Source organism: Geotrypetes seraphini, chromosome 5, assembly GCF_902459505.1.
Source record: "Geotrypetes seraphini chromosome 5, aGeoSer1.1, whole genome shotgun sequence".
Lineage (NCBI taxonomy): Eukaryota > Metazoa > Chordata > Amphibia > Gymnophiona > Dermophiidae > Geotrypetes > Geotrypetes seraphini.
Genome location: NC_047088.1, coordinates 80276700 through 80292584, shown reverse-complemented (window position 1 = coordinate 80292584; position 15885 = coordinate 80276700). Strand labels below are relative to the sequence as shown.

Below are 15885 nucleotides of genomic sequence, written 5' to 3'. Positions count from 1 at the left end.
AACAAGGTTTCTCAGCAGGGAACACCTAGCTTGGCCTCTGCGGGTGCGGGTCGCCGGACTGGATGGACCTAGAGTCTGATCCGGTGAAGCCATTTCTTATGTTCTTATGTACATACAGTATTTTGTATTAGAGTTTTTGGATTACAAGCATGGTTTCAGAACAAATTATGCTCGCAAACCAAGGTTTTACTGTACTCGAAATGTATTAAATATAGAACCAAATCTATTCCAGAGAAGAGAAAATGGTAAAACTAGAAGGCATAGTTTGAGGTTGCTGGGAGGAAGGCTCCGGAGCACCCTTGGAAAGGGTGATAGATGCCTGGAATGCCCTCCTGATGGAAGTGGTGGAAAGGAAAACAATGATGGAATTCAAAAAAGCATGGGATAAACATAGAGGATCTCTAATTAGAAAACGAAGGATGTAAATTAAAGAACTAAGGCCAGTACTGGACAAACTTGCACTGTCTGTGTTCCATATGTGGTGATTCAGTGTAGGATGGGCTGGGGAGGGCATCAATGGGAACTCCAATAACTTGGAACATGAGGATGTTATTGGCCAGACTTTATGGTAGATATCCTGCAAACAGGATGGTTGGATAGGCTGGGGTGGGATTAGACAGCAACTTCAGTATTTGGAACCTAAGATAATACCAGGTGGACTTTACAGTCTATGACCCAGAAATATCACAGAAGAGACAAGTTAATTTAATCATGTATTTGTAATGGGTATAACTAAAGGGCAGACTGGATGGACCGTTCAGGTCTTTACCTGCTGTCATTTACTATGTCTATGGTCACAAGGAGCAGCGAGGGATTTGAACCCACAACATCACGGTGCTGAGGCTGTAACTCTAGCCACTATGCCACACTCTCCTCCTAGATTTGCAAAAAATATACAGGAGATAAATGTGCATATACTGGATTTCCAATGTATGCAAATTTCTCTCATGCATATTCATTATGGATATCCTAGAAAAAAAACAAAATCCAAAGGCTGTAGGGTTTCCAGGACAGATTTGGGTAATCATACTTTATAAACAGAACTACCTTGCTGCCAAGTAATAAGGGTGAACGCAGTGTGCAATAATCCATCATCATTGGATTATGATACATTCTGAAAAAAATCATCTGACCTCAATAGTGACATAGTAACATAGTGAGCAACATTCCCTCTAGTGAGCAACATAAAGTCATTAGCTTTGTAACAGAAACAAGCAAAATAAACTACAGTCTTATAAATAAATCATGAACACACCACACCCAAAGAATCCATCCCCAACGGAACATATAACAGCTTCAACCCTGCTCTTGCACAGAGTAAAACTTCCCAAGTTTTCTACCAAACCAAACCCCATGCCCTAACACAAATTAAACCCATCCGCCTAAATCAAACAATATACCCCACTCTAACAGTCCACTCAAAAGGCCTACGATTTGCTAAAGTCTCCGAGCTCCACACATTTCCCCGACAACCCGATTCCTGTTCCTTTTCTCATCCCAAAATCTCATATTGTTCCTCAGTATTGATATACTAGAGGACAAATATTCACACAAGAGCTAATTTTCTTCAGGAATCCTGCCCAGTGAAAAATAATTTCTAGTTAGGTACTTAAAAATATTACTAGTGTTTCACTCTAATGAGATGGCAATTTCAATTGAAACTATATCAAGGGTTTGTTTTTCCACAGGTAATTGCCACCATATGACTTTTGATTGCTGGAAGTTTCTCCAATGCTATGAGTAGACTTGTCATGACTGCCCTTTGAACAATGAATAAAGTTTATAATCTTGTGCCTGGCTTTTAGATTATTTCATGACCTGGTGCCATTTCATTTAGGGGCTCTTTTTGCTAAAGCTTAGTTGCTCACACTAATGGAATTAACGTATGCTAAATGCTAAAATGCCTATAGGTCTAAAATGGGCTTCTTAGCATTTAGCACATGTTAAACATTAGTAAAAGGGCGAAATATCACGAGGGACCGCTGAAAAGTTCTCAGCCCAACCAACAAAGTTGGGGCAATCTCCATTGAGAGCTAAACACTTAGTCCAGTGATTTTCCGCTTTATTCATTCCATATTTTTCCGACAGAATGAAAAAAAAAAAAAAAATCACTGGATAAGTGTATAGCTCTTAGTGGAGATTACCCCAACTTTGTTGGTTGGGCTGAGAACTTTTCAGTGGTCCCTCATATCCTGCTCCAAGTTTTTTTGTACTATAAAGCTTAGAATTTTGTCTGACTTACTAGACACAGCAGAGAAGTTTCTCAGGTGCTGCTCCATCTTTATGGAATGGATTGTGACCAGACCTTAAGATGACACAAAATTGCCTTGTGTTTCACTATTGTTTGGATTTGAGATTGAATTATTCATCATTCCGAATCCAAGTTCAAGGCAAGCTACACATTCAGGTACACAAGTTATTTCCCTCTTTATCTTAAGATTCTTTTTTTGAACCACTGAAAAGTGAATTAGCTTGGAATAGTTACAGTCTTCCGAGCTATCTTATTTGTTTGATATGTTTTTATTGCTTTGTTTTTTGTAATTTTGTGATGAAATGTTGTGTTCCACTTTGCAGGCCCTTTGTATATGAACAGGTGAAATACAAGCATTTTAATTACATTATATTAAATTGTGATTGAAGATGCTTTCTTACTAAGGCCCTCTTTTACTATGCCGCAGTAGAGGTTTCTACCGCAGCCCGGGCGCTAAATGCTCTAACGCTCATAAGAATTCAATGAGCGTTGGTGCATTTAGCGCTCCAGGTCATGGTAGAAACCCCTTCCGCAGCTTAATAAAAGAGGAGGAAATCAGATGTCACGACTAGCACATTTCTGGCCCACTATTTCTAAAAATTCAATGCAGGTAACAACCAACATATACAGAATAAAAATGGCATAAAAAATAACGCAAAGACACAGTGCATAAAATAACTACAACAGTGTGGCATACCTGCTGAAAAAATAATTAGTACTCGTACTGTTTCAAGGACAAGACAGAATAACCATTGAAACAACTCAACAAATAGAAATAAATTAATCATAGACTTCCTATTTACAATACCATACCAAATAAGTCCCTTAAGCTGTTTTTGAAACAGTATCACCTGCTGATCAGGTCTTCCTAATTTGGAGTGGCATTAGTCATCAAATGTAACTCATAAAGTAATGTGTTCCACAAATTCAGAGCTGCCACTGAAAAAGCACAAGAACAGGTTTCCATCAGATGGACTTGTCAATGTGTTGGAACTTTTAGGGCCTCTTCTATTAAACTGCGCTAGCAGTTTCTAGCGCGGGGAGCCGCGCTGAATTGCTCACGCTGCTCCCGACGCTCATAGAGTTCCAACGAGCATCAGGAGCGGCGCGGCTCTCTGCGCTAAAAACTGCTAGCGCAGCTTAATAGAAGAGGGGGTTAATAAATATTGGGCTCCAGACTTCAAAATTCTAGGGTCACTGTAGAATAGGTTACTCCCGAGTGTTCTCCAGAGGCTTAAATATCACCAATGAATGTGTAATTGCTGTGTCCACCTTTGCTCCTGCCCAAAGCCTGCCCCTTATATAGAAAAAAATCCAGCCATTTAGGAAATTCAACAGCCACAATCTATCTATATACTATATTCAGTTGCTGGCAAACATATAATTCACTTTGAATATCATCCCCAAACTTGAGCAAATCATATACTTCCCAGCACTGAGCACTCCAGAGAGACTCGGACAAAAGCACAAGTATCCCCACAGTGAAAATGTAGATATTAAAATAAGGATTTATTGGAATAGCTGACATGGCCACATTTCGCCCTTAGGTGGCATCCAGGATAACACATCACATAACAGTAATTCCAGTAATAATGAAATGGTAAAGATGGCAGTCAAAGTCAGGACAGATAGCAAAGGTTCCAGCAGCGATTGCTGAAGTGATCTGTGAAAAAGCTAGATTGCTACTTTATCTGTTTGGGCACTGCTGGAATAGGGTTACCATATGGCTCCAGAAAAAAAAAGGATGGATTCTTCCACTAACAGTAATGAAAATAGAAACATCCGGGTTTTACTTCCACTGAAAGCAATGGAAATAAGGAAGACAGAAAGCACTGGAAGTAAAACCCGGATGTCTCAATCCGTCCTCCTTTTTTCTGGAGCCATATGGTAACCTTATGCTGGAACCATCGCTATGTGTGTCATTATAGCTTCTCTGCTGTGATGAAATCTTTGACCTTCCCAGAAATGAACATCTTTCCTTTTACCCCTTAATAATTCTTTTCTTCTTCTACTACCACCTCTCTCTCTCTTCTTGTCAGTAAACGTTCAACCTTGGTTTTTCTCCGACTGTAATGGTTATTGGAGTAAATTGACCTGAAAGATACTTAGTTAGCTCAAAACCCCCCAGTCCTTTTCCTTCCTGAACAGCCTCCGCTTGCTGTGTCATTCTAAAGAGCCCCTCTATGTCAGTGCAGCACAGATGTGGGCAACATGTCTGGGTTTTAATAAAGTCAATAAGAACGTTTTGCTGTGTCATCGCTACTCCGTGCCAAACATCTGCAGAGGACCAGAAGCACAGACGCTGAAACTCCCCAGCAGTCTGACTCACATCCAGCACTGAATGAGGACCAGTGCACATATCCACCCATTAATTACCACCAAAATCTAGGTCAATGAGCTTAAGGTGCACATGAGCAAACTATTAGGCAGGTGAGTTCAGAAGATCTCATGTCACCATAACATAAAATATGCTGTGTCAAACCTGCTGATCAGGTCTCTCTAATTTGGTGTGACACTAACCTAGTTTTCAGGTTGCCTTATTCATGCCACCAACAGGGTCAGGTACTTTAATGGAATGTGACTGCTGACATGCCCAAAGCCAGATCGCAAGGCAAGAAGCCTCCCCTTCACGTACTGATACTGAGTGGAGGCCAGTGTGGTGCCTTAGGGACTCTGTTAAATTGAAATATAACACCAACATGATCTCCTCAGATCATAGAAGGAAGTGGAAGAGACCCAAATGGAGACAACCACATTGACTGACCTGACAAGAATGCAGAGCAGCTGTTATCAGAGCATCAGGCTGTTCTGAGCAACTAGTATTTCGATCTCGCATGCATTTTTGGCATTTCATGAATGTGGCACAGATACTTGCTTTCCAGCAAGATCACAAACCCTGACACAGGTATTGTGCTGAAACACATTTGTGTCAGGTCAGTCCAAAAAAGGATTTTTATTTAGACCAGCCATTGTGTCAAATTGAATTAGAAAGCAGACAGATAAGCTCTCTTTCAGCATCAGATGACGTCTTTTGGTTAAATTTCTTATTGTACTATATTTACTCCTAATTCCTTAATCTTGGATCCATTGTTGAGGACTAGTGTATGATTAAGTCGGACTTATTACCTTTTATGAATAACAATGACTCATCTGAATTCAACAACTTCCTTACCTCTCTAGGTTTTCCCTCACCCACCCCATCCCCAACCCACGAAAAAGGGCATACCCTAGACTTCACCACCTTCATTGATCTTACTTACCCCCCTTACTTACCCACCCCCCCTCCAAGTTGGTTGCCCCCCCCCCTGTTTCCATCTAATATGCTCTTATCTAATTTCCTCTCTTAAACTCTATTGTATCCTACTGCAGCACTCTGTATGTATCCCGTATTGTATCCTACTGCAGCATACTGTATGTATCCCGTATTTAGCCCTTCCCCCTCCTAAATCGTTTATGTAAACGAGTTCGTCCCCACGATTGCCTTGTTATGTTCTTCTTTTTTCGAATCGCACTGTATGTAATTCATCTACCTGTTGTGAACCGCCTTGAACTCCCTGGGTATGGCGGTATACAAAATAAAATATTATTATTATTATTATTATTATTATTACCGCCTTCAAAACCTCAACCGACGACACTCGCTGGGAACAAGTCCCCTGGTCAGACCACTTCTTAGGGACTACCTGTCTCCCCATCTTCATGTCACATCCTGACTCCCCACCCCACTCCTCTCATTCCATAACCTACCGCAAAAAAATCTCGAGCAACCTATTCTGGTCCAAACTCCTCAACAAACTCTCCTCCAACCCTAGACCCACACATCCCGAAGCACATTGGCACAACTGGACCGCCCTCTCCGAGTCCACCCACCACTCCCTTGCTCCATTAACCACCAAAACCATCTCCTACCCCCGAAAGGCCCCCTGGTACCTACCTCTTCACAGAGAATTGAAACAGAAATGTCGCGCCTTGGAGCGCAAATGGAAAAAATCTAAATCCCCCTCTGACAGACAGACCTGGAAGACTAACATTAAATTTTACAATTCAACTCTAAAAAAAGCCAGGAAAAACTTCTTTGGAGACAAGATCGCTAGATCCAACAACCAGATCAGTGCGCTGTTCAACATCTGGCGCTCTCTAACTACAAAAAAAGACCCATCTTCGCTTCCAACATCCCTATCAGCCGATGCCCTGGCAAATTTCTTTAATGAAAAGGTTACCACTCTAAGACGCTCCTTCCCCCCCACAGTCTCCTACAATTCCCTGACCCCTATCGATCTCAACCCTACCTCACCTGTATCCACCCCCATTCCTGCCGACAGATCCTGGACCGCCTTCGAGCCTGTCTCTGAATCGCAAGTCTCCAAACTCTGCCTCAAACTTAAAACTTGCAAGTGCATTTTGGATCCTTTCCCCTCCTATCTATTCGAGAATATCCCCACACAGGCCATCGCTTCCCTCACCGACCTCATAAACTCTGCCCTAACATCAGGCCTCTTCTCCCCCGACATGGGACACATCTCACTGTCCCCTCTACTGAAAAAGACCGACCTTGATCCCACCATTCCATCTAACTACCGTCCTATAGCAAATATCCCTCTCCTAACCAAGTTATTAGAATCCATCATATGTTTTCTTGATCGTACTTTTCTGTACAAGATTGTAATGCTTGTTAGAATTTTTAAAAATTCATAAATAAATAAATAAATAAAAAAAAGAAAGCAGACAGATTAATATTTAGACTCAGAGACACATAATTTTTAAAAAATGCTGGCCCAGTATTTAAAAAGAAATAAGTAAATTAAGCGCCACTTTCTGGATATGCAATGGCACTGAATATATATATGGAAAGCTCTTGCTTCTAAAGCTGTCCGATTCAGGAAAATATTTACCGATTCGATTCAATTTTGCCAACTGAATTGATTTTTTGATTTGATACGATTTGATTCGCTTTCTATGATATAGTTTTAAAATTAGCTGGCAGGTCTATTTTTCAGCCTCTTCACGCACCCCACCCCCTTTCCCTCTCCTTCCCCACATTGGAACTGTCAAGTATAAACAAAACAAAAACCGTTAGGTCCTAGCTTGCGCCCGCTGTCTAACACCAGTTTTGGCAAGATACACATTTCAAATCTGACATACTGTAATCACAAAATAGAAAATAAAATTATTTTTTTCTATCTGTTGTCCGGTCATTTTATTATTCAAATCATGCTTATTCCAGGTTCTGGTACATGTTTGTCTTCTGTTAGCTTGCTCACCAGGGTCTCCTGCCCATTTGATGTTTTCTCCTTTCTCCATGCTCACCAACCATCTTCCATCTCTGTATCTTCCCTTCTTCTTTCTCCTCCTCCCTGCAGATCCAGCACTCCTCAAGGGTCCAGCATCCTCTCTCCCTTCCCCTATAGCTCCAGCCTCCAGCTTATGTTTATTACAATTTGATAGCCTGCTAAATCTCAAAAGTTCTCAGCAAATTACATCAAAATACAAATTACATCTAAAAATAAATTGTATATGAAATAAAAATAAACAGGAACTCCATAATATACAGAAAAGACCAAAACTCACTGTCTACTACTACTACTACCACTATTATTTCTATAGCGCTACCAGACGCACGCAGTGCTGTACAGAGTTACAAAGAGTAAGAAAACAGTCCCTGCTCGAAAGAGCTTACAATCTAAACAGGCAAGACAGACAAACAAGATGTCATGGATACAGTTAAGCGAAATGGTTAATCAGCTGTCTGGGTTAGAGGGCAGAGGAGTAAAGTTAAGGATTGAAAGCTATATCAAAAAGGCGGGTTTTCAGTCTGCTTTTAAACAAATGTCTCTCTCTATCTCTCTGTTCCCTCCAGCACCCCCTCCCATCCCATGTGGCTAGCACCCTCTCTTTCTTCCCTTTCCTCCACCCCACACGATATGGCCAGCACCCTCTCTCTTATCCCTTTCCTCTAGACCCCCCACCTCTCTCTCTTCACACAAGCTCCAGCCTCTGACAGTCAAATCACCTCTCCCCTCTCCTGTGGGTCCAACATCCTCTCTCCCTTCCCTCCTCCAGCTTCTTCCCCCGGGTCCATTGGCTGGAGCAGAGATGGAAAGCAACTCCCCCTCCTGCATAGTCCAATGGCGGCAGCAGCGTGGCAGTACCCCCTTGTAAATACGACAAGAGCAGCAGAGGAAGTAGCGCAACACCCCACCCCACTACCTTTTTAGCCCTCACTGCCGATCCCCACAAGGCCTACTCTTGGGCTTTCCCTCTGCCAGAGTCCTTCCTTCTGATGTAACTTCCTGATTCACAAAACAGGAAGTTACATCAAAAGGAAGGACTCCAGCAGAGGGAAAGCCTGAATCGATGAGTTTGATTTTTTCCAAAACAAATTGATTTGAATCAATTCAGCCAAACTGAATCGGTGAATTGATTTGAATTATGTATCCGACAGCACGACTTGCCACAGGTAGAGATGTATGTACAGTATAACAGTTATAATCAGCCACTATGGTATAGTTAAGCAGTTTAGATTAGGCCTGCTTTTTTGCAAGCTGAATTAAAGTACTTAGAAGTACAGATATTAGGCGGAACACCATTATTTCATCCCAGCACTATCTGGATAGTGCCGAGGAATTTAGAGAGATTTCTGATGGCTTTATGGTCATGGTACCACTGAAAATCCTTGCTTAGGGAACTTACACAGTAGTCACTAAACTTAGGTCCTGAAAGCAATGAGGAAAACAAGACACAAAAAAAGGCAAATCTAAAGAACATAAGAATAGCCATCCTGGGGCAGAATGATGGTACGTCTAGCCCAGTATCCTGATTCCCAGCAGTGGCCAATCCAGATCACAAGTATCGGGCAAAATCACAGATAGTAGCAAGATCCCATGCTACCAATTCCAGAGACAACGGTGGCTTTCCACATTTCTATCTCAATAGCAAACTATGGATTTTTTATTCAGGAGCTTAACAAACCTGTGTTAAATCCAGATATGCTACCTGCCGTTACAACATCCTCTGGTAATGAGTTCCAAAGCTTAACTATTCATTGAGTGAAAAAAATATTTCCTCCTATTCATTTCACAAGTATTACCATGTAACTTTATTGAGTGTCTCCAGTCTTAGTACTTTTTAAAAGAATAATCAATTCACTTTTACCCATTCTACATCCCCTCAGCAGTCTCTTTTTCAAGTTGAAGAGCCCTATCCTCTTTAGCCTTTCCTCATATAACAGGAGTTCCAATCCCTTAATCATTTTGGTTGCACTTCTTTGAGCCTTTTCTAATTCCACTATATCTTTTGTGAGATACAGTGACCAGAATTCCACACAGTACTCAAGGTAAGGTCACACCATGGAGCAATACAGAGGCATTATAATATTCTGGGTCTTATTTTCTATTGATTCATATGTATCCATTCCACACTAGAATCTGATTGACTGATTAGGGTTTTCTCCAATATGTACCATCCTTCTATGCAGGAGATGTCTATCACCTTTGAGAGTATATACAAACCATTTGTTTAAAAAGTAGATTCCAGATCACTGATATTTCTGGCATAGGTTTTGTTATAGTACCTCCTATAATGTAGCAATGTGAAGAAAGATTCAAACTGATTGTTGCAGGTTTCCAGGTGTTGCTGTGTCTTTGTCAGGTAGAAACCAACGTTTCAGCCCCCATGCTGTGGCTTTCTTCAGGGTATGCTCTGAAATCTGCAGTGTGACTTTGGAAATAGTGGGTTCACTGATCTGATTTTTTTTTTTTTTTTGGGGGGGGGGGGGGGGGTTATGTTCAATATTCAGAACAATTTAACCAGACAGGAGGGGCTTCTGTTTGATTAAAATCGCTGTGAGTATGTCATTCCCTGATATTCAAAAGCACTTACTGTATTTTTTGCTCCATAAGACACACTTTTTCCACAAAAAAAGTGTGCGAAAATAAGAGTGCGTCTTATGAAGCAAATATATTTAAAAAACAAACAAACCCCAAAACCCCGGTGCTATCTTTAAATGTTGGAGGTCAGAGGATGGCTGCCTGCTGCTTGTTGGGGCCCGCGGCACTGGGGTCTGGACACTTCCCTAATTGGGCCGATCATTGGTGCTTCGCAGGGCTGCTGCCTGCTGATTACTGGCACGTCGGGGCCAGCGGTGCACAAGCGCGCGGGTGCCACTTCTGAATGGCTGCCTCAGTAGAACCAGCAGGCAGCAGCCCTGTGAAGAACCAGCGACCAGCCCAATTAGGGAAGTGTCCGGGCCCAGGCATTAGCTTGCTTGTGCGCTGCGGGCCCCGAAAAGCAGCAGGTAGCCGTCCACCGATCTCCAACATTTAAAGGTACCGTGGGGGGGAGGGGGAGGGGGGCTGGGACAGAATTTAATGGTTCTGGGGGGGGGGGGGCTGGGATTGACTTTAACGGTGCTAGGGTGTATGTAAAAATGATGATTGATTGGGGGTGCTGAGTCGGAATTTAAAGGTGCTGGGGGGCTGGGATGGAATTTAAAGGTGTCAGGTATATATTAGTAAAAACAAAAACTGTGGATACAGATGGTCTGGAGATAATTTATTAATCACTGACATTTAAAACCATGAAAATTCAATTTAAAAAGTACAATGATAACAAATACTGTGATAAAAATCCAATCGGACCCTACACAGTCCGTGTTTCGGTGAACACGCCTTCCTCAGGGGTCCAATGGTTTGCAAACTCACATATAAAGAATTGGACTGAAAACAGTCTATTGTCTTTAAACATGTGAGCAAAGAACACCGCAGACAAGCTGAAGTAGCAAAAAAAATGCTCCTGGATCTGCCCGGACCGATCCGTGTCCGATCCGGGCAGGTCCGATGGATTCTTCAAACTCCAATATGCAGATGGGGGCGATTGGAGGAACACCCACATCTGCCGGCACGGATCGCTGGTGTGCAATCCCGACGCATGCACATGCCCGTCCAAGCCTCAACTTTTTTTTAAAAACCTTTTACTTTTTTTACCTTGTAGCCCAGCGAGCCCTTGGTTTTAACCTGCTTTAAACCTGCGGGTTAAAACCACGGGCTCACAGTGTGGGGAAGGGCAGGAGAGATTCGGGGCAGGCAGGAGAGCTCGGGGATGAGCAGGGCGGTGATTCAGGGCAGAGCAGGCAGGAGAGACTGGGGAAGAGCATTAGGGCGGCAGGCAGGAGAGATTCAGGGAAGCAGAGAGCATGGCTTCAATGGAGCTGGAGAGTCGTAAAGATGTTTGCAACTGGTCCACAGCAGTCGCTTCTTGGGTTCATCGGCCAGCCCAGTCAGTTTTAAAAATTTTGTTGGTGAATTGCGTCCCTGTCTACTTTGCATGAGTTTCCCCTCATTTGCATGCACGGATTGGAAGCGGATCAAAGGACAGGTTAGTGAATCGGGCTGGAGGGAAATCTGGTCACAAAGGGGTCGCAAACCGATCAGTACACGATTGATTTGCTTTGTGAATCTAGCCCATGGGAGTCATGCTAGACAAACATCTATCCCTAGAGAAACACACTGATCTTACAGTCAGGAAAAGCATCTCAGTACTCTGGAAACTCCGCACCATAAAAAAACACTTTCACGACTCCTCTTTCCGACTGTTGGTACAATCTTCCATTCTCAGCATCCTGGACTACTGCAATATTATCTACTTGGGCGCCACAAAAAAAAACCATCAGGAGACTAAAACTAATTCAAAACACCGCTGTCCGCCTTATATTTGGCCTAAATAAATGGGAACACATCACCTCTTTCTATCTCAAACTTCATTGGCTACCGTTCGAATCCAGAGTCACATTCAAGTTTGCTTGCTTCTGCTACAAAACAGTACTCGGTTTATCCCCAACCTACCTCAACCCACACTTCTATCTGAATTGCAACACTAAGAACTCCCGCAGAATTCATCTGTTCGCCTTCCCCTCACTAAAACTATGTCACCTCAAAAGGTTCTTCGACAAAACCTTCGCTTTTCAAGCGGCTAAACTGAACCCATGGCTAGCCCAAATAGTGCTCGAGGCCCCCACCTACCTCGACTTCAGAAAGCTACTCAAAACTCACCTTTTCCACGGACACAACCCCTGATACCCTGTCCCCCACTACTCCCCCCCCCCTCTACAATGCACTGAAATCCCCTCTCTCTCCTTCTTACTGTAATATCCCTTCCCACTACCCTCAACCTTTACTTCCCTTCTCAAGCCAACCTCAACGACATCATTCTATGTCAATTGTTCATTATTGTTCGTGCACTATTTGTAATCTCTGATATGTTTATAACTTTGATAAATTGCTGTGAACCGCCTAGAACTCCCTGGGTAAGGCGGTATACAAGAATAAAGTTATTATTATTATTGCTGGGATCAAAGGAAAATGTTTTGGCAGCAGGAAGAACACTGAAATCAAGAGAGATTATGCAGTATACTGGGCAGCACTGGAGTTTCTTTCCTAACTTGGTACCAAGGGACACTAGAGCTTCGAGCGCACAGAGAATTTTGGAAATTGAAGAGTCTATTGTTTTTCCACCTTGCAATTTATCCAGAGGCTTCCGCTGTCAAATAATTGCTTGCTGGATCTGAAGTTTTAATGGGCGATGGAAACTATTGTCTATTTCTAATCCGATTAATCAACATTTGGCAAAGGGCAAGGAATAGATAAGGACGCAGGGGTTTAGGAAATGCACAGCAGCCCAGGAATAACATCCTAGCCTCTGTCTGATTTTAGCTTTCTGACTTCCTGGTCCAACATTAAAGAGTGGAAGGAAGGTTGCTTTCACTTTTGCACAAGACCAGGCTAATTCCACAAATAGCTGCAACCACAAGGAGGAAATGATTTAAATAAATCAACAACTCAATAAGGAAACTAGAGAATGCTCAAAGCAAGCTACAAACTTTTGATTACTGCATCCTAACCTAAAAATCTTCAAATTAGCAATTAATTTTTTTTGTCGCTTTTTCTTTTTTTAACTAAAAGTAAATCTCGGTTTGTTTGTTTTTTTACTAAAAGTAAATCTAGTTTTATTAATTTGTATAGTTGAACTGTGTTTTGATACTGTATTGCTTGTTTATTTACTTTTGGGATGTATTGTTATGTTTTATGAATAGTTTTGGGTTGGACTACATCCAAGAAAGGCAGTATAAAAATATAACATAACAACATACCAAAGAAAACAAATAGAATCACCCTGTAGAGTCTGACGGAACAACTTATAAGGGTGCTTCTTGCCTCATGAATGTTTTTTGGTGGGGTGGGGGGACTGGCCTACCCTGCATTCCAGGAAGGATCACTAGTCTCTTACAGGTAATAACTTCACTTTACCAACGTCTCATTGAAAGCATTCATTGAATATCAACACAACAAAACCTTCAACATGCGTCCTGCTTTGCTAAATCCAATAAACCAAAAATAATCTTGTGGAAAGTAAGCACTCTTTCAATCAAACTTCCAGAGTTCTCCAAATTCAGGGCAGGCTTAGCAGGACAGCGTTTTATTTTAATAGAAAGTTATCTAAACATATAGTTCAAAACTGATTTATTTATTTTTTGGAAGGGGGTGGGAGGATTTGAAAAAGATGAGCATTTTCATGTTAAAAATACAGGTAGTTGTTGACTTACGACCGCAATTGGTTCCGACTGCTAGGTCGTAAGTGGATCAGGACGTAAGTCAGCTATGTTAAATTAAGGCAAGAATATTAGACAGGTTAATGATATTTTAATCATTTTAATCATCTTAAAGCAATCTGTTAACAACATTTTCTTTCTTCGGAGAGCGGAAGTCACGTCGTAAGGTCGAACAGTCGTAACTTGGATAGGTCGTAAGTCGACAACTGTAAATAAGCATGTTTTTATATCTATTGTTAACAATTGGGCTAGATTTACTAAGGACACCGATCATGTCCCGACCAGTTTACGACGACTTTGCAACTCCGACCTGATTCACTAACCTTACATCCGATCCGATCCATGCATGCATGCAAATTAGGGGGAATGACATGCAAATGTAGGAAGGCAGCGATTCACTAACCAAAATCAGGAACACCAACTGGGCTGACCGATCAACAAAGAAGCGACTGCTGGGGACCAGTTGCTCATGTCCTTTCCAACTGCCCTGACTCTCCTGCTCTTGCTGCCTCGACTCCGTGGTTTTAACACGCCACAGTGCAGCTCCGCTTTAAACCCGCAGGTTAAAACCACTGGCTCGCGAGTCATAAAATAAAAAAGCAATTTTGTTTGCGGAGAGCAAAAGCGCATGCACAGACCATCTACAGGCAAAGAAGATGGTGTGCACATGCGTCAGGATCGCTCTCCAGTGATCCATGCGGTTGGTTGGGGGCATGACTCCGATCGCCCCCATTTGCATGAGGATTTCGTGAATCGGGCGCCCGGCAACCCCATGGATTGGATAGCTAACAGACCGAATCCGTGAGGTTAGTGAATCTAGAGTACTAACAAAAAGCGATTCGAAATGGGGTGTTGGTTTTCAATGCCCAGATTTTCAAAAGGAAATCATTATTATTTATTTTTAACTGAATGAACGCAATGGCAAGAAAAACGATTAAAGCAGGGGGGGGGGAGACCCAAAGCATGGAATTGTCCGTCTGTGACTTTCACCAAATAAAATATACGTTGCACTATTTAGGGGGAACGAGTTTTCCCAAATGCAAGGAAAGTTCAGCAGCTGAAACCTATCCGAGCAAAGAGGACGACTCCCCCCCCCCCCCCAATAGTTTGATCAGTTTTGCCTGCCCCGGGGCAGTTTGTGGGCTCACCTTGGAGATGGACATGGTGAAGTAGACAAAAAGGCCGGTGGTGGAGGCGATCTGCAGGGCGAGGATGGACATCACGGCCATGGCCAGCCAGATCGGGCTGCAGCCCTTCTTCCTCTTCCCCTTGCCCCCCGCCGCCTCTTCCTTGCTGGCCCCCGCCGGCCCCATCATGCAGGCAGCCGAGTCGGCGCTGTCCGAGCGGTAATACTGCTGATTGCTCTGAGCCATCCCAAACGATGTGTCAAGTCTGCAAGCCACCTGCACTGCTCCTTCTCCCTTGCAAGTTAGGGAGGTAAATAAAGCACAGCAGCTCTCTAGGGGGAAGAAAAAGTTAGGTTGTGGGCGGGAGGAAGGGCGTGGACTCTGTGTACAGGGAACGCCCTCTGCGCTCTGAGCCCCAGGCACGGGCAAAGAGGGCGGAGACAGCAGTGCAAAGGTCACAGGTTCCCTGCATAAGCCGAGACAAAGGGAGGTAGTGGCCGGTCTTGCAGGGCAGAGGACTTCAACAGCTTGTAAGATGGCTCTGGCCTGTGTCCCGCGGCCGCTTTACATTTTGGCCTGTCTACATCTGGATCCCCGACTGTAGTAGAGACACACTGACTAAACTCCCCCTCGTTGCAGGGGGGGGGGGAGGAGACACAGGAATGCAGCTCTTTTCCCACGAAGTTATTCATCTCAACGGATTAAAAGTTATTTGAAGGTAAAACCAGGATTGATGCAAGGCTGTGAGACACCCTAGGCAAATCCTTAGTGCTTCAACAACAGTCCTGAGTTATTTCGATTCCTAGGCACTCACATCATCCCCTGAGGTTCTGATAATTAAATTCAATAATCGTGGTTACTTCTACATAGTCCTGCTCAGAATGCTCCTTAACCCACATAATTGG

The 15885-nt window shown here is 43.0% G+C and overlaps 1 protein-coding gene across 1 annotated transcript in view; it reads right to left on the bottom strand.

The window, feature by feature from the left end:
- LOC117360862 (tumor necrosis factor ligand superfamily member 10-like) overlaps window positions 1–15269 on the bottom strand; it is a 53789-nt gene extending 38520 nt beyond the window's left edge. The window contains exon 1 of the mRNA XM_033945383.1: window positions 15002–15269. Coding sequence (XP_033801274.1) covers window positions 15002–15226 — 225 coding nt within the window. The 5' untranslated portion in view covers window positions 15227–15269. The remainder of the gene's footprint in view (window positions 1–15001) is intronic.
- Between the last annotated feature and the right edge of the window lie 616 nt (window positions 15270–15885).